We start from the raw sequence: 25,035 nt of genomic DNA on the forward strand, positions 1-25,035 counted from the left end.
TGTAGTTTCGGAACTGCTCTGGGACTGACGTACCATAGACGACGAGGACTACAATTCCCGAGATGCCTTGCGGCCAGCGGAGTTTCCTGGTACAGTATGGCGGGGCGCACGGATGAAAACATCCCCACGTACGAGGTGGCAAATGTGAACACTAAGAAGATACACGTGGGTTCCTTTGGACACCTGTGGAGGCAGAACCTGAGCAGCTGTGAGCTCAGTCTGGCGGAGGGGTCCGGGGTGGACCTGGAGGATGAAGAGCTGGCTACAGAGCTGGACTGCACGGCGGACATTGCCACCGAGATCAAGAGCCTGTGCAGGTAACTTACAGCGGCGTGTCCTGTACTGCGGAGCAGAAGCTAGAAATGTACATTAAATGTGGACACCTGGCTGACTGCAATCTGTTACTGTAATTCTATATAAATGTTTTATAGCTTAAGACTCAGTCCCAGTTTTTGGATTTTGACTTGCGTCGCTTTATATGGTTATAACTTTTCTACAAAGTGATTCTGAGATTGTTTTAACCCACATGTTGTACTTTGTTTTAGCGGTAAATTTTTGCTGATAAGTTTCGTGTTTATTTAAAAAAAAAAAAAAAAGACAAAATGATGAATTTTTTGTAAAATTTGCCATTTTTTTAAAATCAAAATTCGAAATGCTTTTTTCAGGCAGATAGATTTACCACCTAAATAAGTTGCTGAATAACATTTCCCATATGTCTACTTTACATTTTCATAATTTTTGAAACGTCTGGATAATTTATTTTGATGTCACGCGGCTTACAAATTGATTTTGATTTTCAGTATTTTCAGAATTTACTATTTTGGGGATAATTGCTGTTTTGAATGAAATTTTAAATATTTAACATTTAAAAAACCCACTACATAACCAACCCATTTTCAAATCTGCACCCCCTCAAACTATCAGAAACGGCTTTTAGGAAGATTGTTAACCCCTTGAGATCTTCACAGTAATTAAATCAAATTGGAGGTGACATTTACAATGGTCAAATACCTTCTTTTATTCCTAAAATTACACATTTCCAAAAGTTAAAAAAGTTAAAACCCATCTTACAATTTGTTATGCAATTTCTCCAGAGTACAGAGACAAGCAGCAAGGCGGAGAAGGGAAGGCGCGTCCTTTGAAGAATAAGATGCACGTATTGTTGAAAATTTATGAACTTTTTTTTTTGAGGGCATCAATTCTGTACTGTATTTTTAATTTTTTACATTTCTTTTCACCATATTGCCTCATAATCATGGTATCTCTATTCTATGGGTCGATACGATTACAGGGATACCATACTTGAATATTTTTTCTTATGTTTTACCAAATTTGCCAAATAAAATCCTAATGTGGGGAAAAATCTATAATTTATTCACCACCGTCTTCCAAGTGGCATAACATTTTTGGTTTATTGGCTACAGAGCTGGTTGATGCCTTGTTTCATTCATTCTGGAGTACATATGTTATTTTGATGGGATGAAATGGGTAGAAATCATAATTTTTGGTGGATTTTTAACATTTTTCTTTTCTACAGTGTTCATCAAGCGGGTTCAATAATGATATTTTTAGAAATCTACGGGTCGCTACAAACCTGATGATGTATTTGTGGGGTTTGTGTTGTGATTTGGAACTTTTTTTGTGCTTAGTTCTATCGTGGGACCTGAACAAGCAATGACCTGATTGCTTGTTCTTGATAATACCTCAGGGCTGCCATGACAGCAATGGGGGGGGGGGGGGAGGTTTAGGAGATCCGTATCAGCCAAGTTAAATGCCAGTGTTGCGCTGACCGCAGCATTTAAAGGGTTAAATACCCGCAATTGGAGCGCACTCCGACCAGGGGTGGTACACAGGGATGTCAGCTATTAGTTACAGCTGCCAACCAGTCTTCTCCGATGCTTGAGCTGAGCCGGCATAATATCTGCGTCCGATATAGCAGGGTGCTAAGTTTACAGCGCTCGGCGTTCAATATGTTGATGCAGAACGTTAATGGGTTAAAGGAGAACGACCATTGGTTTCATCTGGGCCTGGAGGGTGCTAAGAGGCGTACTCCTGTCCCATACCTGTAATCTTTTACAAAACTAGCAAACTTTTGTTCACTGGTTTTTATACAAAATTACACCAGATTGGACCTAATCCTCTTGATCTATCTGGCTGGATGCGCCGGTGGGGCGGAGGGTTAAGGGTTATCTTCCCCCATACAATTATGCTAATGAGTCTGGGGCACTTTGATTTACATCACCTGTCACCCAAGCACTTCAGCTTATAATTTATAAACACCTGCATTACGTTTAAAGCCCCTCCTGGTTCCTGACATCAACTGCTCTCTGAATGGGCAGGGACGAAAGTAATTGGGGAATGAATAAATTATCAGATGAGGCGTTCAGAAGTGCTCCGGTGATGTAAACCAGAACACCCCAGACTGATTAGCAGAATTTTTAATGTTGCCAAAATAGCAGCATATAGAGTTATAATAAAAGACCTTCTTAGAAGAAGGATTCATCAGGAGCTTGTAAGTAGGACTAGTATACCATTGATGAAACTGATGGTAGATGTCCTTTATGGCAAACTCAGGCAAAAAAAAACAAAAACTTTTTTTCTTATTATTTGTATTTGACAGTAGAGGCAGTTGTTTTTTTTATGGTTGTGATTTTACATGGGATGTGTCATAAATAGATGATTATGTGGGTCCCACTTACCATTCTCCATTCAACTCTATAGGAATGCTGACAAGAACCGAGGCTATTTTCTCCACACTTCCATAAAGCTAAATGGAGAGTAGCTGTGCAGCAGTATGTGACCTCCTTCACATGCGGCTACATGACGGAGGTCAGCATAACTCCGTTCCCTAGATAGGTCAGGTTCCCAGAAGAGGGACCTGCTTCTATTTATTGATGACGTTTCCTGTAGATATGTCATAAATGGTTTAGATGGGAATAACCCTTTTAAAGGGAAAATGCTAGAAGAACATGTCATACCCTACAGGATCAACAGGTTCCCTTTAACGAGGTCCTGTCAGGGCAATTTGGGCCTCTAAACCATCCACAGTTCTTCAATGACCCGGAGTGCTACATCACGGCTTCCTTGCACAAGTGTCGCAACTACAGCACATGCGCAGTGAATCGTGGTGTAGTAAGTATAAAGTTTTATATTTTAATAGTGGCCATGGAGGGACTTAATAAAAGGTAATTTGGGACACTAAACTATCAGGCCATAAGGACCTGTGGGTGGTTTAGGGTTCCAAATTACCCTAATGGGTACTTTTTAAGCATCTTCCCCCTACAGAACCCATATGGCCTCACACTCAGACTTCTGCACTTAATGTAGGCCATAGCACATATTACTTGCATAAAACCTACAGCCAAATACAGTAAGGGTGTAGTGGATCGGATGCATACAGATTCAATCCAGAAGAAAAGAGCGCTGCCTGCCCCTCCCCTCTCGATAGAGAATAGTGGCGCACGGCGTTCTCACGGCCAAAGATAGAGCACACTCTATATTTTTTTGCTGCCACGGCATGGTGAGCACACGTTGTGTAAGTCTGGGTGCCATATACAACTATGGGGGATGAAATGCGGCCCCCATATGTTTGTATGCATAGGCCCCTAGCCCGTATATTTCAGGGGTCTGTTGTGTTCACAGAATAAAATGATGAGGGGACTCTGTACGTAGCCACTATAGATTTGATCACTTTAGATTTTTAGAGTGTCAAAATTAAGAACAGTTCAAGTACTTGAAGTACTGCAATTTTTCTCAAGTTTTCTCAGTTTTCATATTTTATTTTAACTTTTTATGTGGTTTAATCCATTTCAGCAAAATTAGCCAGGGAAGGAGAGACGGGAGGATGGCTAATCAGTTTGGTTTTAGGAACCAGTCATTGCATTATGTCTGGTGGTCCATGTGTTACTCATATGATGGGGTCAATGTACGTCATGTCTAGCTTCTTGGCTTTTTCCCACTTAAAGTGAACCTGGAGGAGACTGAGACACAGACACACAGGCTACTGCAACTGTTAGGTTGGCCCCTCAGGGTCCTTACCAAAATTTTAAAAGTAGATTGAAGAATAAGGCCAGTTTCACATTAGTCTGTGATCAATTTGTATCAATATCATGCATGGACTTCAGTGCCCAGCAAAATGATCACTCCATGGTATGGCACTTCTCACATCTGTGATCACGGACTAATGTGAAACCGGTCTAACAAATATAAGAAGATTACCATAGTCACAGTGCCTGGATCTATGAGTAAGCGCCCCTGGTTTATCATGCTTGATTTCGATGTTAGATTTCCTTTAAAGGGAACCTGTCAGCACATTTTAACAAATACAACTAGTAACAGGTTCTCATAGAGCCTTATTACGTAAGTGGCAACCTTCTTTTAGCTAAAAATAGTTTCCCTTACATCCCCATAAATCAAGTTTATCTTGTATTACCTGACATCAGAGGGGGCATGTCCTGCTTGGCCGGCCCCTCCTTTTTACTCCATCCTATGTCCCATGCCCCATGCCTCCTCTTAGAAGTCAGCACTTTCATGTGATCAGTGTGATGTCATCTAAGGTCTTTTACCCAGTTATGTTTGCTATGTCTACCCCATGTATGTATCTCATCACATGAAATCACAGCATGGATCCATGGACTTGTACTCCTCCCCGCGTCTTCACGGAGGCATGGTATGATTTAATGAGACCAAATACATACATTGGCCAGACATTGAAATTTAATAGGGATTTAGATGACATCATCCTGGCCGCATGACATGGCCAATGAAATAACAGAGCTCTCTCTCAATATTCCGTACAGCAGCATGTCATAGCAGTCAGGAACAAGGAGACACGACAATGCAAGAAAAATTTAATATGCAGGACTCATTTAGTGTGATGGACGTGCATTAGGAGAGTTGCATATAAGTTTACAAACTGATTTTTGGGTGGGTTAATTTAAATGGCAGGTTGTAAATTGTTTCGTATTGCTGGTGTGAACATGCTTCAAGTTTTATTTACCCTATACTGTTAATATAAGAAACATTGTAATATCATAGAGAAATGTCCTGCATCTCTACTTCTTTGGATCTTTTCCACACTGTCCTCCATAACGTGACGTTCAGACTGACAGCAAGGTAGGTTGAGATACAACAGTACCAAATTACATGGATCTCCGTGAACTGGAGCTGACTAAAAGTAGAGAGACAGAGGCTGTAGAAGCTAGGAATTTTCTACCCAAGTTCTATCTTCACATCAATAACCTCTTTTAACCCCTTAGCGCTCTGCGCCGTAGCTGCACTGCGCTGAGTTCCTCGAATAGCGCTCAGCGCAGTACAGCTACTGCGCAGAGACGATGCCGATTCAGCGCTGCATAGCAGCCGAACCGGCATCGTTAGCCGTGGGATTTCAACGGTAATCTACCGTTGACATCCCCGGCTAACACCCACGGTCAGAGTGGGCTCCGATCGCGGGCGTTTAACCCCTTAAATGCCGCGGTCAACGCGACCGCGGCATTTAACATGCCTTCCGGGGGTCTTTACCCCACGATCGGCCCCCCCCCCCGCGCCGTTTTCAGGGGGGCTGATCACTGTTTTGGCACCTCTGGGGTCCGATCGGGACCCCAGAGAAGCCTGAAGGCGGTGCCTTTAAGATGGCGTCTGTGACGTCATCTTAAAGGCAAAGTGTCAGCCTATGCATCTGCATAGGCTGGCACTGCTAATACCCTGCAATACATGAGTATTGCAGAGTATTATCAAGAACAAGTAATCAGATGATTGCTTGTTCATATCCCATGGTGGATCAAGTAAAAAACGTAAAAAAAAATGTTTTTCAATAAATAATAACTTTATAAATCACTAAAAATGCCTATAAGCCCCAAAACATATAAAGAGACCTATAACGCTCAAAAAAGTCTAAATCATAACACAAACCCCCACATATATAGTATCACCGCGTCCGTAACAATCCATAGAATAAAACTAAATAACTATTGAACCCATATGATGAACGCCGTAAAAAAAAAAACGTTAAAAACCCGCTCAAAATTATGATTTTTACCTATTATATCCCACTAAAAATGCAATAAAAAGTGATCAACAAAACATATGTACTCCAGAATGATAATGTTGCAAAGAACAACATGTCCCGCAAAAAACAAGCCATCAACCAGCTCTGTAGCCAAAAACGTAACAATGTCATGCCACTTGGAAGACGGCGATGCAAAAATGATAGATTTTTCCCCACATTGGGGTTTTATTTGGCAAATTTAGTAAAACATAAGAAAAAATATTCATGTCTGGTATAACCGTAATCGTATCGACCCATAGAATAAAGATAACAGGATTATTAGGCTATACGGTGAACACGAAAAAAAAAAAAGTAAAAAATCCAGTACAGAATTGATGCTTTTCTACTCATGACCTCAAAAAAAGTTCCTAAATTTTCAACAATAGGTGATACCAACCCTTAAAATGGTAACACTGGAAAAAGCATCTCATCGCGCAAAAAAAAATGCCATCACATGGCCCAAATAACGGAAAAGCGAAAATTTTATAGCCTTCAAAAGGGGGCAACGAGAAAACTAAAATCCTGGCAGCTGCAGGGTGCTCCTTCCCTTCTGCGCCTCGCTGTGCCCCCATAACACAAGTAATGTCCACATGTGGGGGGTCGCTGCACTCAGGAGAAATTGCAGAACAAATTTTATGGTGGGATTTCTCTTTTTATCTTTTGGAAATGTGTAAATTTTAGGGCTAAATGAACGTATAACCGACAAAATTTGACCATTCTAAATTTCACCGCCATTTTGATTCAATTACTATGAAGATCTCAAGGGGTTAACAATCTTTGTAAATGCTGTTTCTGATAGTTTGTGGGGTGCAGATTTGAAAATGGGTTGGTTATATAGGGGTTTTTTGATGCTGAATATGTAAAATTTAATTTCAAACAGTATTTATCCCCAAAATAGTCAATTCTGAAAATACGGAAAATCGCTATTCGATTTGTAGGCCGCGTGACGTCAAAATAAATTATCCAAACATTTCAAAAATTATGAAAATGTAAAGTAGACAAATGGGAAATGTTATTCTGCAAGTTATTTAGGTGGTAAATCGATCTGCCTGAAAACGCGGTGATTTTGAATTTCGAAAATGGCAAATTTTTCTAAAAATTCATCATTTTTTTTCCCTTTTTTTGTAAATTAAACGCAAAACTTATCAGCCAAAATTTACCACTAAAATGAAGTACAACATGTGGGGAAAAAACAGTCTCAGAATCGCTTTGATAAGTAAAAGTGTTCAAAAGTTATAACCATATAAAGAGATGAAGGTCAGAATCCAAAATATGGGACTGAGCCTTAAGCTGTAAAATGGCTGCGTCCTTAAGGGGTTAAATATCCTATATTGTTTCAAAGTGATTTTCACTCCTTTCACTGTGCATTGGGAGTAAGATATCATAGCAGCCTCCCGAGTCAACTGGGAATTAGAGATAAAGTCTTATACTTATCTCGTCCTGATTCCGGACCAGCATGGCACCTCCTGTCACAATCCTCCTCTGTTGCCATGGAGAAGCTGTATCAACAATTGGCTCTTGCTGAAACCTACATAAATAACAACGTTAGTGTTCTAACTCCACAATAAAATGTTAAGATTGAGAGTTCCACATAACGGTCTCACCCAGTTCCTTCTAGATCGGAGATTGAAGAAATTTCCTCAGTAATTCACTTCTCTATACTGGATCCTGTGGGAGACCACACTACACTCTCGTACATGTGATCACAGCATCGGTCCTGTATCAGGAAGAATGTGGACAGATGGTGCAGATCACCAAGGATAAGAGTAAAAACTATTATATTCCAGCATACTCACAAACAGAATATTAAAAGCGCGCATATCACAATGGTTAAAAAACGCCTTAGGTCCTCTCGGGCACATTCGTGACTGCGCAACTTCAAATTTTGGTCTGCTGAGCCCATATCGTGGTGCGCCAAAGCGTGGTTGGGAAAAGGAATACAACTGTTTCTGCAGATCTGCTCCGACATCAGCTCGCCCTGAGCTGGTGCGAGGTATTTGTGGGTTATAACTGGCATTTTAAAGTGGTAGGTTTCCTTTTAAGCCCCATGGAAAACTCCTAGCCACTTATGTTGCCCTCTTTCTTTAGCTAGATGTCCTTTAAGTAATTGCTATCATAGCCGGTTTACTCTGACAATAGATTCTTGTCAGAACTTAAGACTTGGATACGTGTTAAAGTATATGTATTCCATATCATCTACAACCGTTTTCTCTATTTTTGCTATTTTTATTTTTCTGCATGCTCTGCTTATATTGTATTTTCTTTCTGAAGCCTCACTCGTGTTTGTTCTTAATGTCAGAACAGAAACAGAATTGTTTTCTCAAATCTGTAGTACAATACCTTATTATGTAGTATTATGCCGTCTGCTTAACTACACATTTAGGAAAAGAAGTATGCCATGAATTGTTAAATTTAGAGGAATGTGTATATGCAGTCCATAATGTTAGTGTGCTCTTTTAGATGAATCTATGTGATATTGCAATGTAAAGATGACCACATACTTTATTCCATCTGAAGGTGAAATGGCCTAAACGGTAGCAAAATGAAGACTGGAAAATGGTTCTTCGAGTGAGTAAGGTGTAGGCCAGTGATGGGCAACCTTTTGAGCTTGGTGTGTCGAAATTCGCCAAAAAACCGAGCATAACTCGGGTGGTGTGTCACCTTGAGAAAAAAAAACTGATTTTGTGATATTTAGAGTTTAAATAACAAATACGTATAGTTATTTAACTTACCTGCTTAGTGACTTCTTTTTAAATCTGTCAGTTGGTTTCTTTTGTTGGTCTTGCTGTTATTTAACTTGTGTGGGGTGCCATGAACTAAGATAAGTGAGGGGGAGGGGGAATTCTTCCAGTGATGGCAAACCTGTGGCAGTCCAGCAACAGCTAGTTTTAAGGACATTTGTGCCCTGAGAAGTGCCCCCCAAAGAGTGTACATCACAGCCCAGCCCGGCAGAGCTCAACTCAATAAATTAACTTACCTAACTGGCACAGGCTCCAACGACACCACGTGCCTCCGTTACTCCTCTTCAGGCCGCTTCAGCTCCTGTGTAGATGTTCCTGCGCAGGCACAGCATAGATTGCGTCTTTGCGAGCTGGGGCTGCTCTGTCTCCACGCTCCACTCTGCACACTCCGCTCTCTGACTGAGATGCAGCCGCTCGCTGCAGACCACATCGCCAACCGACCGCCCAACCGGCCCCAGACAACAGACAACTGCACTACAGCAATTTTTCTCCAGCAGCCGTGTGTCACTGAAAATGGCTACGTGTGTCAGTGCTGACATGCGTGTCATAGGTTGGCCATCACTGGTGTAGGCTAAACCACAGCCACTGCACGGATGTCATAGTTTCCTGTAATAATAAATCTTTATCTCCCATCTTATATATAACGCCATCGTATTCTACAGCATTTACATATGAAATTGAGACAGAGTAAGAAAATGGTCAAATGCTACAATAGAAATCATTGTCCTGCTTGCAAAAGCTCACAATATACACAGCAGGTATAATTGCTTGTACAATGGCCCAATTCTGCATCAACCATTAACCAGTAAGAGGAAGAGAGAGATCCGGAGAAGGAAACACTGAAAGTGTGATCAGTGCTCGTATGACACCTATGTGTAAAATATGGAAGTCTTCTAAAGATTAACATGATCAGTCTGCAGGATGGGGTGTATTTGAAAAGAAAAGCTGTCAACAAATATGAAACGATTTGTGATCAATGGCTAAATGTTCCAGGGCTAACTTTGGGGGCCCTATTCATAATTGGACACGGGCTATCCTATGGTCTTCCACAGGAGTAACTGCTGTATATTGGGTGCTAGAGTTTTCATGGCTTGCTCTGGATTCTTCTGACGTCAATGTACTTATCTATCTTCTCTTGTGTGGGAACCCCGATCGGGAGAGGGGGTTTGATTTTGAGGAAATCCCTATATTTGTTGTAGGTGTATTACATACTGTGTCTGGATCGGGGGGGAGACTCATGTATGCGCAGGGGATGGGGTAAAGATTACCGATGCAGTCACTGTATGCGCAGGGGATGGGGTAAAGATTACCGATGCAGTCACTGTATGTTCAGGGGGGTTAAAGATCACAGCTAGTGCAGGGAGAGGAGTCATGTGGCTGTCAGTCTAAAATGTCAGCATGCCCCATGATCTGTGCAATCAAGCTGTGGCACAAGGAATAAATGCTGTCATTTTAAACTTTTGGCTGTGGGTCTGACACTACTCCTGTCCTACATGTGGCTTGTGCGCTGCATAAGAGGTGCCCACAGTTGTCACTTTGAAATGACAGCATCTAACATTCAGACCTGGATTATTATTGAAGCTTCTGGAGAGTCTTTGTGCTTCTATCTGTATCTCTGTACTGTGACGCAGTTGAAAGTAATGACATAGCAGTGGTTGAGCAAAAGGACTTGCCACCCTTTTGCTATTGATGACCTATTTTGACACCCAGCATCCCTGCTGATCAGCTGTTCGTAGCAGCCATTGGCGCCACAAGCACACAGTGAGGGGAACTAGAAGCCGACCTTATACTGTTGTGGTCAAACACCATCTTGGATCACATTGGATAGTAGCAGACCTGCAGTACCATGGCACAGCCACTATGCAGTGGATCAAGCCGACTGGTTGTAGTGTTAAAAGCGGTTGCAAACAAAAGGTCTGTTGAGTGTGCAGATGTCAGTCCCCTACCAATCTGATGGTGGAAAACAGTATGAAGGATTGTAAACCAAGCACACACTTACATACTGTTGTGCGCCCCTCTGATAGTATCCTCTCTTCTCTTAGCTTCTCATGCCCTGGTTTTTATCAAAAAAGGCTTTTAAAATTTTACCGTATAGAGATACCGTAATTGGTAAATTAGATTGTGTACATCTCACATGAACTCTATAACAGACGTCTTTTATTTGGTAAGGACCTGATAGCCAGTGACACTAGTATGCTTTTTATCAAAATTGTATAACTTGGTCTTGTTGGCCATAGTGTTTTGAACTCATATGATTAAACCATTTTTACAGCAATGAATTACAACGGGGCTAATTGATTAGTTGCATTTTGATGTTTCTTTTAGTGTGGATGCATTAAAGAGTAATGAGGATGGAGAGGAAGCTGATCCAGAGATAATCCCTGAAGATAGCTGCCTAGTGACTTTGAGGTACGCTTTGATCTTTCATTTATTATATAACATTTCTGAATAATGGCTGCTGTTCAGTGTGCATTGAAGGACAGGGGTGAGCATCGGTCAGAGGTTTGCGTAAAGAATGGCAATTCTTTAAAAGTTCATTCAATTCATTAAAAGTTGATCAGAGTGGGGCAACCCCAGCGAGCAGCTGTTATACACTATGGTCAGAGCCAGAAAATCACAATGGCGCACTTTTATCACAGTGTCTGATGCTGGGTGATAAATCTGGTGTAGTGTAAGACTACCCAGTTGTACTTTGCACCTTCTATTAGTTAGCTTAATTTATGCCAGAGAGCTGCACCGATCCCTGGATCATTAGCATTATTTTTGGTGTACAGGCATTTTGGAGCGAAACCTCGCTACTTTTGCCATACCAGTTGTAAAAGTTCTTGAAAACTGTTAAATGTGGTGCACACTGTTATTTCGATGGAAATTACGACAGAATTCGTAAACGGATTGATAAATCTTTCCCCATTGTAAGTATATTTATAGTTGTGGTGCCTGGATCTATGAGTAAGCGTCCCTGGTTTATCATGGTGGATTTTGATTGCCTTTTAAGTTTGGTCACATCATTTTATCTTTTGGCTGCCCAGAACATGTTCTCTCACTCAAGGGTGTTGTTCCCTTGAAGTAAAACCAATATAAATAAAATTGTAGGGGAATGTAGCAAAATACAATTCCCCCCACTGTTGTACAATATAGGTAATACATTTTATTGTAAGGATGTTGTGCTGTGCCCTCTGCTGCAGCAGGATCGAGGATAAAAGTGATGATTGTGGATTTACTGCTGGGTAATTTCCACAACTATGTATGTATTCAACATTTTGGGGGAGCTTTATCAATCAGTTTATGCCAGAAAATTGGAGCAATTCGCATCTGCTTCACATTTACAGAAGGTTTTACATCAATTTTCGACTGTTTTCCAACTCCTATGAACAAGGGGCGTATCCTCAATAAAAGGGGTGTGTCTGTAGCAGAAATAATCCATGGGCCAGAAAATGTAATATTGTGGTGCAGCAAACTAGACCAACTAATAGGAGGTGCAAAGTACAACTCTCAAGTTTTATACTGCACCAGATCAATCATCCAGAATCAGACGCAGAGAACTGTCTAGTTCTATTCTGCATTGGTCTAAAGACTGACACATTGATAAATCTCCCCCATTGTACTTACAACTGTCTTCTATGTGACCTCCCTTACACATTGAATGAAACCTTTTGAAAGAATAGGTTAGACTTCATGTGTCCCTATGACAAAAACATGCACATTGACTTGCTCTGAGGACATGTTGTAAGAGATGATTATCGGTCCTTTGTTCAACAATCATTGTCTTCTCTGTATGGCCAATACGATCTTTTAAAAAAAACACTCCAGTCAAAGCTAATTCATTCAATAATGCATTGTGTAGGGTCTGAAGGGAGGAGCATGACTCATTGAATTCCCAGAACCTAGAGTCATGCTCCTCCCCTTAGGACCTGCATAAGGTGTAATTCAAAGAATCGTCTCTGACTGAAATGTTCCAATAACGTAAAATGCAGTAGTTTGTGCTGTAAGAAATGAAAATGGCATGAATTAAAAAATGAATTAGAAATTGTGTCCAGGGTAGTCTTCACTATGGGTCACGTTGAATCTGGCAGGATTTCTATAAATTCCTTTTTATTTTTTATATCCTTACATAAATCTTCCAAGGTTCCCATGTCCCTTTCACTAGTCCTACAAAAGACCTATTATATTAGTGGCGAGAAATGCTTTCATAGCAACATTATAGAGAGCAATAAAACCCCCAACTACTAAAGGCGTTGAAAAAGTATCATTTAGATAAATGTGTTCAGGTTTATGGTTGCAGAAAATACTTTGGAGATGAAGCTTTCTTTGAAGTTTTTTTTTTTTTTTTTTTGTTCTGTAAAAATCAAATTATTAAACCTTTTTGGTTTTTATTCACATGTCTACTTCTTCCAAAAGCCATAACTCCTATTTTATTACTATTACTAGTGATCAATTGGGATTTGGTTCTAATAAGCTTGTAATGCTGAACTATGTGTACAATGTGCTTGGTAGTAATAAGTGTGTAAACTGTCCTTGTCTACCTCTGACCCTTGTTCACCTGGCTCGTTGTTTGTGCTGCTGAACATCACCAATGCCTCTTTAGTGATCACTGATACTTATCAGGGAGCCCATTATACGTGACCTTTTCTAGAACTATGAAGGGCTTGCCATTTCATACACTCATGTGCGCAGTTGCATATATCCGGAGGCTCCGGCCTCCTGATCTATGAAAGTTTGCTGGATGTAGCGAGTGCGCAGACAGGTGCACTCTACGCCGACCCCCTACGTTGCTGCTGTGCCCACCGTTCATGCCCCCACTAGCCAACTTGGCATGGAGGAGGCGTAAAGGAGGAAATAATTGCAATTTACTGGTGCTTTACTAATAATTACGATTACTTTGGGGCTGGATATTGCAGGTACATACTTTCTAGAAAAAAAAAGGTGATCTGCTTTTTTTTTACTAAACAAATATGACCTTCCCTCTAGTATTCGGAACAAGATCATCGAAAGACGCAAGGAAATGGCGGTAGACCGGGCATTCCGTCAGGAAGTATTCCTTCATGAAATGGTAAGAACATTGAAGTTACATTTGTACTAACATGTGTTGGGACCTGGTTTAGCTTTCCTTTGGGATCAGTTCCCACTTTTTATTAGAATAATATAGAGTTTATTGTGTACTATGATTTGAAATGATGTGTTATTATAGGGCAGTCTGCCATCTTCTCTTCTGATAAGGTTTCTCTAATGACGCTCATGTTAGACTGACCCTGCTTTACAATATTTCGGCAATGGTATGACCGTACTCTATCCACTTAGTTAGCAGGGACTTTTGACAGATATAATTAACTGTACAGGAATCAAACGCAAAATATTCCTGTGCAATCCATACCAGCCTCACAATGTGATGTACAGGAGCTGTAAATAATTGTGTAATGATCTTTTCCATAGGAGTCTTGTGGCTTAGGAGCAAGACCAGAAGACCTTTCGGACCTGGTAGATGAGGGAGAGCTAGTGCTAACTCTGGAGGTTTTTCATCCTGTTGTATATCAGAAGGTGTGTGTTTACTAAACTGTATACTAAAGTACTTGATACTGTAATGTGGATAGTGCTGGATAGTAAGTTAATAAACCATGTAGCATTACTTTTCCAAGCTGATCTCATGCATAACTGATGGCAGATCGTAGGAATAACTGCTGGTTTCCAGCTCTATAGCCGATATCTTTGTATAATTTCCATTACCCAGAGTTACTTGCTGAAATTCAAAAGTGCATCTTCAAAGCCTTTTTATATACTGCAGGTGGGGTTTATGTACGCCACTATAATTGGCTGTAAAAGGAGCAATGTACAATTTCCAAGTCCCTTGCTACTTCCCTGGTCCCCCTGCTAAATAAACCCCAGTACACAGTGGAAATTTCTCTAGCTTCCCTACAGTTGTCAGCCTTTGCTTTGGAGTAATCATTGAAAGATCCGTTATCCGTAGATAACAGCAGATATAACAGATCATAACATCAATACAAATGAAAACCCAGTACTTGGATGACAGGATTGTCATTAACTTCATTCTTTAATAACACCTTCCCTTACACCCTTCTTGCATTTCCAGTTACCCTAGAGCAGTGGTGGCGAACCTATGGCACGGGTGCCAGAGGTGGCACTCAGACCCATTTCTGTGGGCACTCAAGTTGTTAACCCAGGACAGAGTTCATCAGACAGGAACAAATCCACCAAATCTTCCTGCAGTCCCAGGCAACTTAAGAGATGCTGCTCTCAGCGCCATTTTAAAGCGACACTTCATTGGCTTTGGAACTGCAGGAAAAGTAAGAAGGTGTGGACAGGGCTGCATTATCTTTGAAGCTCCTCCTGCTGGACCTGACCATTCTTCCTCTACAGAGAGACCCTGGAGAGAAGCTACAATGCCAGAGTCTGAATTTGCCTTCTTTCTTTCAATCGTATTGAAGCCTCAGGGGGCTGATACAATTGAAAGATGTGGAAGAACAGGTAGCAAGAAGTTACTGCTTAAAATGTTGGCACTTCATGGTAAATAAGTGGATTTTATTTGTCGCTTGAGCACTCAGTCTGTAAAAGGTTCACCATCACTGCCCTAGAGGGTGTATGCTGGCTTTCCGGCTATGCATAATGCAGCAAACCCCTGTCGCTAACACCACCAATTGTGGATGTTAACCATTTAAATGCCAAAATAAAGGTTCCTGGGGCATATAAGTGTTGCTGTTGCGCAGGCGCCGCCAACTTGGTTTTGTTCAATGCTCGCTGGGACGTCATCGGGGCACGACAATCAGTTGCCATGACATGTTAAACTCCCAGGCCTGTCTATAGGCAGTATCTGTAAGTGCTCAGACCCCCTAGGAGTCAAGTACTCTAGAGCAGTGTTGGCGAACCTATGGCACGGGTGCCAGAGGTGGCACTCGGAGCCCTTTCTGTGGGCACCCAGCACAGATTTACCAGATAGGACTCAAGGCTTCCTCCTGCAGTCCAAGACAGCCCGAGACACGCCATGCTCAGTGCTTTATTAAAGTGACACCTACTTGGCTGCCAGGACTACAGGAGGAGGGAGAAGGTATTGACAGAGATGGATTATCATTGGAGCCCTTGCTTTGGGTCCCCTGATTCTTCCTCTTCAGGTGACCCTGGAGGTGAACTACAATCCAAATGTCTCCAGCGTTCTATTGTATTGGTGTCCTCAGGACGCCAATACGATTGAAACGTATGGTACAGCAGAGATCAATAGGTTACTGCTCAAATTGTTATGTTGGCACTTTGCAACATAAAAGTGGGTTTTGGTTGCAGTTTGGGCACTCTGTATCTAAAAGGTTCGCCATCACTGCTCTAGGGGGTCTAAAAATGCAGTAAAAAAATGCCCAATCTATTAAATTAAAATTTATAAGCCATTATTCCAGGAGGTAAAACCTTTAACCGAAAATGGCACCCAAATGTTTGAATCGCCACACTTTTGCCATTTTGTATCACATAAGATATTGAATAAAACTTGATGAAAAGGTCGTCCAGTCCTTAAAATGGTAGCATTAGAAAATGTCATCTCATACCTTACACCGCTCCTTACACAAAAGTATGAAAACATTATTAGTGTCACAATAAGGCAAAATCAAATTTAAAAATTAAAAAAAATAAATAAATAAATGTAATAAAAAATTTTAGGTCTGGTCTCAAGTCGACCAGTGCAGTTAGTATATTGGATAGAAGCCAAATTATTAAATTGTATGTTGCTTGTGAGCTCCAAGAACTATCAACACAGACTAAAAGTTTGTCTGCACAAAAAGCACACTTTATTTGAACAGATAGTTGTCTTTTATACACCTTAGAATAGGCGTATACCACATGTATACAATGGTATGTACTAAACTAATCTTCACTGAAAGATATTTGTTTATTTTTCAGTCGTTGTTACACATTGCATCAGGAATAGTTAGTCATTCTTAAATATCCCCCCCCTTATGGTGACACAGGTGGGTTGCTATATACTTTTTAAGGTTAAGATTGTAAACTAGTGTTTGTGCTGTTTAATGATACATTTTATACAAAGATCCTTTGATTCCTTTGTAAGTTGAAGGTCTGTTACCAAATGATGTTTTAAATGCTAAAATATCATACTATAACTATAATTTATAGGGTATCCCTATCAACATATATAAATTATCTCTGTGATCATACTGACCCAAAGAATGGAGTGGAGGTGTCATTTGGAGCAGACGGTGAAGGTCGTCATAATAGAGTCCACAAGAAAATGATGCAAATTAGTTTTTTCGCCAATTTTACCACATTAGGATTTTTTTCCCAGTAGAAGGCGTGGAATATTAAATACCATCCCTAGGACGGACAGTCCCTCATACAGCTCTGTGCATAAAAAAAGTTATGGATTTTTGAGCGTGGAAAGCAGAAAAAAGCAAACAAAAATGCAAATGGGCAATGGCGTTAAGGAGTTAAAATGGCATACCCAGAAGCAAGACAGTACTGACACAGCAGCGTTTTGGCTCATGCCTTCCTCATAATCATAGTGGAGCTGAAACGCTGCTGTGTTAGTCCTGTCTTCTTGCTGTGTATGAATTTGTCTTTTAGCTGGGTGCTACTTTAAAGGGGTTGTCCACTTTCAGCAAATAATTGATATGGTTTGTGTAAGGAATAGTTATACAAGTTTCCAATACACTCTCTGTATCAATTCCTCACAGTTCTTTAGATCTCTGCTTTCTGTGCTGCTATAGAAAGCTTCTCTGTTTACTTCCAGTGGATATCATCTGTCCATGTGATGTGATGGATATGCAGGTGTACGAGCCGTTATTATCACACAACTCCTATTATTCATCTGCCTGTGTATCACATCACCATGGACAGATTTTATTCATACCGTATCTATCTATGTATCTCAGATCCTAAGCTGTAAATTTAGTTTATTTTATCCTCTTCAGAGCAATGGAAACAAGCCCAATGTGGCAATCCAGGTGCTTGGCACCCAGAAGCTGACAGAACTCCGAGACGCCATTAAGTGTGTCAGTGACTTGCAGATTGGAGGGGAATTCAGCAGCAATCCAGACCTGGCGCCTGAAAACATTTGCAAGGTAGAAATCACTGGCATGTTTTAGCAGGAAAACTTTATGTAATTTTTTGTGACTAATTAAAATTGACACTATCATCCTATGCTTGATACAAACATCAACATTTTACTTTGTGAATATCATTTTGTAATGTAAGTGTCACCATTTTACATTTTTCAGTGTAATCCACTGTTTAAAGTAACATACAGTTGCTTTCCATACAATAGCGAACACATTAAAAATGGTAATATGAACCAAAACAATTCTGAAGCGCAGGAAAACATAACACAAGTAGCAAGGATGATGCCCTCAAATTTTACATTGGTGTGACTCGGTGGGAAAAATGGGCAACCTCTTATTGTGCATCAGTGTTTATGGCATTTTGTGTTCAAATCCCCACTAAAGGCTTTTTCATTTTTGTTACACATAGACTTCAAAAAGGTTCATTTGGGACCCTTAACCACAGGTCCATAAGGTATAGTTCGTTTAGGATCCCAAATCAACCTGACAGGTCCTCTTTAACTATTCCCTGCAACAGATTCATTAACTATAACTGGGTGCATTAACTATGGCTAGAGGGAGGAATGTTTAGAGCTGGCGCATCGGAGGAGAACAGATATGTCCTAGCTGCTCATGGAAACCAATCGGAGCTCCGCTTTAATTTCCCACAGCTGGTTGCCATGGGCAACTAGAACAGTTCTGTTCTCAGACACTTTTGAGATATCTCCCCCCAATGTGTTGGCTCTTAATAAATTCCACTCCATTGAGTAGAACTGTCCACTTGACTTATAAGCTCAGAATGACCATTCATTTCAATGAAGATCTTTACTGTGATTTATTGTAAACCTGTCTGTATAGAAATTAGTATTTTATTCAGCATGTTATTTCTTGTCTTTTAACTATTCTTTTCATTTCAGGATCTCTTCAAATCAGCTTTCTTCTATTTTGAAGGTGTTTTTTACAATGATATGAGATATCCAGAATGTAGAGATTTAAGCAGGTAAATCCCTCCCTCATTATACCCATCTATAAACATGTTTTACTTTGTCAATTGTGTACTATAACGTCCTGGTGCGACGGGGTGCATGGAGAGAGCTCTTAGCTCATGAGTAAGGATGCTATATGTGTCCAAAACGCATTGGATTAATATGATGTCCAAGTTTTAAAGATGCCTAAGTAAAGAAAAATTTTATGGAACAAAAAGCCCTGGTGGATTCCAACAGGTCCGTGTGGTAAATGAGCATAGGAGCAAAGCTCGAAGCGCGCCAAAGATGTCAGGGTAGGAGGAGAAATGAGGCTACTAGGGCATGGAGTAGCCGCGAGGTGTAGCCTCATGTCCGACTACTCCACGCCCCAGAAGCCGCTTTAGAAAATTTACGTATTAGGGTATTAAAGATCTTAAAAAGATAGCGGGGACATGAGGATTAGTTCTAAAAAGGGCTATCCTCACATCCCATACATCCACCTACCACCCGTTCTACCTTTATAGGTAGAATCGTGGTGGTAGGTTCCCTTTAAACAGTCTATTGTTCCCTGATTTATACTGTATATGTGGACTTCATGCTATGGTTCCTGCATTGAGCTGTTGGGTAGTTGTTTGTCAAAGGTTTAGGTATAAATGTCCCTTTATTCTATTTTAGCACCATAATTGGATGGTCCGAATCCCATGATAGAGGTTATGGGAAATTTCAGTCGGCCAAGATGGAAGACTTTACTTTTAATGACCTTAATATAAAAATTGGCTTCCCTTACTTGTACTGCCATCAAGGAGATTGTGAGCACATAGTTACTATTGTAGACATAAGGTAAGTAAAACGTACATGTTTTAATTCAGTGGAGTTTATGGAAATAAAAACATAAATACACACAAAATCTGCAGCTTAATTGTTGTATATATGCTGTGAATGTACATATATTTACTGCTAAATGTGAATTGTGTTTTTGAAGTGTATAGTTCCTAGACTTCAGAGATATTGTTGCCAAAGTAATTAAAAATCCAACACCTAATTAACAGGCAAATTCCTCCTGTATTGCCATCTTCCTCCAATGACGTTGACGATCTCACATTTAAGAGGCGTGAAGAAGCTTACACAAGATGGGGCTCTCTGACTCTTTCACATCACGTGGCCTTCCCAGTTTCATCATAGCTCACACCCGTGCATTAATATAGTTACACTGGGGTGTCCTAAGAGTGAGTGACATCTTATTACTGTAGGAGGACTTGATTGTTTAGCCTGCTCATATCCTTAGATTAATGTCACTACGTAGCACAAAGAAAACTCTCCTGGACCATAATTGCACAACAAATCCTTCTCTAGAGGGAACCTTCAGCAGAAATTGGTCTTAAAAACTCATGCACCTGCTTGACAGCATACTGGTCAATCTTGTTTCCGTCATGGCCCAGTGTGGAGACATCCATAAAATCAACTTTGAAGTCACATGTAAATTGGTTGTATAAAGTCATAGAGGCAAAGATGGTGGTAATTTTTGATTACTGATGATAGATTTTTATCTAGGGCTTAAACCGCCCTTACTTCAGTTGTAAAGGTGACCTTCAAATTAACTCTTTCATGGTTGCCCAGTACCGGGAACAAGAGCACAAAACCCAAGACGCATCAGTCTCATAGTGGATGTAGATTCTCCCTCCAGTTTATTAGCCCTCAGCTGCATATATCAAAGAGAACATCATCATGAAAGGGGCGTGAACAGAAGATAGAATACTGCAATGCTATTGGTCATAATGAATTTACCATTATTTCTTCTGAGGCCTTGTTTATACTAAAAGATATGTAGGTGCTAGAGCAAGAATATATAACAAGTAAAGGACAGACTTGCTTCTCATTAAATGTCAAGGAGAAAACTGGCAAACAGGTTACATAAAAATGAAGTTTAAATCATGACATTAGCTGTGAGCAGGCCAGCTAAAATGTCCACTTTATGTAAAATGGCCACTGTTTGGTTCTCTTGGTCCAAGATGGCCGCTGTAGAGGAATATATCATTAACACTGATGTATATATTTTTTTATTTGAAGGTTAATACATCATGAAGATTGTTTAGATAGACGACTCTATCCGTTGTATGTCCGAAAACATTGGTTTTGTACAAGAAAGTGCAATGTGTGTAATATATATGTTGCAAAGTAAGTATTTTTCAGTATGGATTGTACAAATATTAATTTACGCTGTAAAGGGCAACAAAGATGTGTGTACTCAGTTACCAGGCAGCTGAGTACACAAGACTGTAAGTACACAAGGGGTTACCCTCTTAGCCATTTATCTACATGAAGAGGCACATAACTCAGCAACCGGATATACAGTAGTACGATTAACTATGACAGTACACGCAGTTGCATCTCCATGTTGCCATTTTCGGATTGAATAAGAGTGTATTTGGGAGGCTTTTTGGAAACTTTAACCCCTTGACGATGCCCGCCGTAGCTGTACGGCACAGCGGTGCAGGGAGTGTATGAAGATGGTTTAGCCCGTGCAGGGGGGGCAGCGATCGGTTGCTTTGTCAGACCTAAGGCAGCATGGTTTAGGCAGATTCGTTACAATTGTAATTGTAATGTAAACTGTGCAAAAATGCCCTATCCTGCAATATAGTAGTATTTCAGTATATGGTAGGAATGATCAGACCATCTTGGTTTAGCCTAGAGGGTCTAAAAAAAATAGTAAAAAAAAAAAAGTTTCAAGAGTTTCAAAAAAAAAAAAAAAAAAGGAAAACTTCAAATAACCCCCCCTTCCCCAGAACTGATATAAAACGTAATAAACAGTAAAAGTCACAAACACATTAGGTATCGGGCGTCCCAAAATGCCCGATCTATCAAAATATAAAATCTGTTATTGCCGTTGGTGACCCCCAAAATGGAAAATAATGCCCAAATGTCGGACATGCGACTTTTACATCACATAAAAAAAATTGAATAAAAAGTGATCAAAATGTTGCACAGTCCTCAAAATAGTAGCAATGAAAATGTTGCTTATTTTCTAACAAATGACACCTAACACAGCTTTGTACACCAAAGTATGAAAAAGTTCTTGGCGTCCGAAGATGGATGTTTTCTTTGCACACAATTGTTTAAACTTTTGAAAATGTATTAAAATGCTAACCCTATATAAATTTGGTATCGCTGTGATCATACCGAACCAAAGAATAAAGTAGAGCTGTTATTTGGAGCGCAAGGTGAAAGTCGTACACAAGAACGTAACTCGAATGCAGTATTTTACCACATTTTTGGAAATTTTTTTTTCCAGCTTCCCAGTACATCACATGGAATAATAAATAATTCGACAGAAGTAAAAATTTGTTACGCACAAAATAAGCCCTCATACAGCTCTGTACATGGCAAAATGAAAAAGTTATGGATTTTTGAAGGAGGGGAGCAAGAAATGAGCAAAAAAAAAAACCCTGCGCCCTTTAGGGGTTAATGCAAAAATTCTGCTGGAAAATAATATAAACGCCTGGAAAATACACACAAGTTAGTGCAGCTTTTTGGAATGAAATATTCATCATCAGTTATTCATAAAAATCCACAGCTGAAAATGGGCATGTAATGGTTATTAAAAAAACATTTTCTTTGTGGGAAAAAAAAGTGTGCTATGCACCGCTGAGCTGCAAAGTCTCATTGATATGACTGTATTCTGTAATACACAACACAAGACTGTGTGAATGCTCTGTTTAAAGGGGTTGTCCGAGACTAACATAACATAGTGAGGTGGCTGCACCTCTGCTTACAGTGGCAAGGATACTCTGCTCTTGCAGCTTCCGGCCGTGCTTTTGGCAGGAAAATTAAGTACAAAAATTGCCACAGTTACTTCATGTGGAACAGCTTTTAAAGGAAATCTACCATCATGATAAACCAGGGGCAGTTACTTATAGATCCAGGCACCATGACTGTGATAATCTTCTTATATTTGTTATCCTAATAAAATCAACTTTTAAAATTACTCTGAAGGGCTTATGGGGGTGTTGCTTCAAAGACATGTTCCACCATGCAGAGAACCCATCCTGCTCTATGAGATTACATCAGACAGAGGTAAGGGGAGGGGGGTGTTGGAGAGGTGCTCCTGCAAAGTGTAAAAGCCTGTGAGCACATTAGCATAATTTAGAAAGTTGATCTTTGAAAGAAGGAGGCCATGGGTAACAAATATAAGATACTCTTAGAGCCAGATGCTGTGATTAAGTGCCCCTGGTTTATCATTCTTGATTTTTGATGGTACATTTCTTTTTACCCTTTCTAAAGTAAAATTTTGAGGAATCCTTAGTTTAGGTGTAGTTTCTGGGTGTGACTGAGTGTTATTTCCTATGATGTTTTAGGATGAATGTGAAGCTATAACATAATTTTTGTCTCTTCTTTCTGCACCTAGGTGGGTAACAAACCAAGACAGCCTTGCTCCAGATGACCCTTGTTTCTTCTGTGATGTCTGCTTCAAGATGCTTCATTATGACACAGAGGGCAATAAACTTGGGGACTTTCTTGCATATGTTTATGTTGACCATGGAACATTTAACTGACAGTATAATTCACAAGAATAAAACCAGTTATTGGATGTCACTTAGGAATTCCATGTTCAGGAAATGAACTTTGTTCCATGGAATTATTTCTTCATGCCAAAAACCAAACTCCAGTTCTGCAAGTCTAGTGTTGGACAAAAATCAAGGCGTGAGAAAAGCTCCTGTTACAAAACTTGTTGTGTAGTGACCACGCAGCCCATTTCCTACCGGCCATCCCTCCCCCATTATTGTGTATAGTGACTATTGTGTATAGTCAGTGTCATTGCACTATGCTGTCCTCTGACATATTCTCTTTACACTATTGTACATATGCTTCATGTGGTTATAACTATTGGGATATGTCGTGCACCTCCGGAGTGAAGAATCCTTTTACAATGTGCTTACACTTTTGGGCTGGATGGTAAAATGACAGCCAAGACACTTATTCTGTTGACTGAGGAGGACTTGTCTCACATTCCTCACAAGATTATAACAAACTATAATTAAACTCACATGCCAGAAACATTTTTAAACTTACCACTTACTGTAATTTCTGCAATTTTTTTTTTACTTGAAACTTATCGGCCTGGTGAAATTATTTTTGTAATATACTTAATTCAAACAATGCTGTTTTAGGAGCATTGAATGGGAACTAAAAAAAAATTAGGAGAGGCAGGGCTAAATAGCAGGCGTCTGAATAGGGCCCTCCTTCCCACGCATATAGTTATTTCTATACACTCGTGTACACATACAGTGCCATATACAAATGTACAGGATATCCACATGCTATATACATAAGTAACTTTTGCTAAATGTAATTTGATACAAATAATTCTTTATGGTGGCAAACTGTTCAGAAGGACTTGGCAATGAAGGAAACTTTTTATAAGAATTAGCCCGTCATCCATGTTCCAGAATACAATATACTTGCATAGTTCATCTATCACGTGTCCATGTCTGTCAGTCTTTCCTTGCAATTGTGTTCTGGTGGTGGTCAGGAGGTTTTCATCATTTCCAGTAGCTCTTCATCGAGCTGTTGTTGAGACTAATTGCACCACCAGGGTTCCAGCAACGAGAGACGTCAAGCTGACCCACACGACTTGGACAATGATGACAGCTGTCATATATAGTAAAACTAGAGGTGGGTCATGTATGTTATGGTGCACATCCTCCACTTTGTAGTGTGTTGGGCAGATGATGGTGCCCCCTAACACTGCAGGCTCCAAAGCCATGCTACCACTATAGTTATGCCCCTAGTGAACAGAAAGTCACCGTTCAACCATCCATTCCCCGAGGACCTAAATCTAGAGGGTTACCTTCCTTTATAATGGTTGGAAAAAGACTCCTGCACTTATTTTTCCACTATTTAGAAATGGAATGGGAAACAGAACCTACTAAACACAGGTATGAACGTTAGAAAATATCCTAAAAAAGACAGGTTAAATAGCAACCCACTGCAAATATGGCTGTATGCATCATAGATGTATATTGGAGAGCGAAGCTAAAAATGGAAACTGCTCTGGTGCACTAGGTTGAGACACACTCAGGAGTAATCCTCAGCCCCATGGAGCCTGGAGACAGCCGTATCACCTGAGGAAGCCACACTCACGTTCTTGAGGCCTCACACGTGAATACCACAGCATTAAAAGGAGCCAGCTCAGACAAGCTTCTAGGACAGTGGTGGCGGACCTTTTAGAGACCGAGTGC

General features: G+C 40.3%; 1 protein-coding gene across 3 annotated transcripts; it reads left to right on the forward strand.

Moving 5' to 3' along the window:
- SNAPC3 (small nuclear RNA activating complex polypeptide 3) lies at positions 1-23,953 on the forward strand. Of its 3 annotated transcripts, XM_072152980.1 has the most exons (9): positions 3-317; positions 11,113-11,196; positions 13,756-13,837; positions 14,218-14,322; positions 17,709-17,858; positions 18,752-18,834; positions 19,475-19,639; positions 20,867-20,974; positions 23,202-23,953. In XM_072152980.1, exons 1-9 carry the CDS (start codon positions 97-99, stop codon positions 23,347-23,349), a joined length of 1,146 nt encoding a protein of 381 aa, XP_072009081.1. In that variant the 5' UTR covers positions 3-96; the 3' UTR covers positions 23,350-23,953. The 3 variants fall into 3 exon arrangements, with proteins under 3 accessions (XP_072009084.1, XP_072009089.1, XP_072009081.1); XM_072152983.1 differs by lacking the exon at positions 20,867-20,974 and having other exon boundaries at positions 1-317; XM_072152988.1 differs by lacking the exon at positions 19,475-19,639 and having other exon boundaries at positions 2-317.
- The last annotated feature ends 1,082 nt before the right edge of the window (positions 23,954-25,035 follow it).

This window comes from Engystomops pustulosus, chromosome 1 (assembly GCF_040894005.1).
Source record: "Engystomops pustulosus chromosome 1, aEngPut4.maternal, whole genome shotgun sequence".
In the NCBI taxonomy this organism is placed as follows: Eukaryota; Metazoa; Chordata; class Amphibia; order Anura; family Leptodactylidae; genus Engystomops; species Engystomops pustulosus.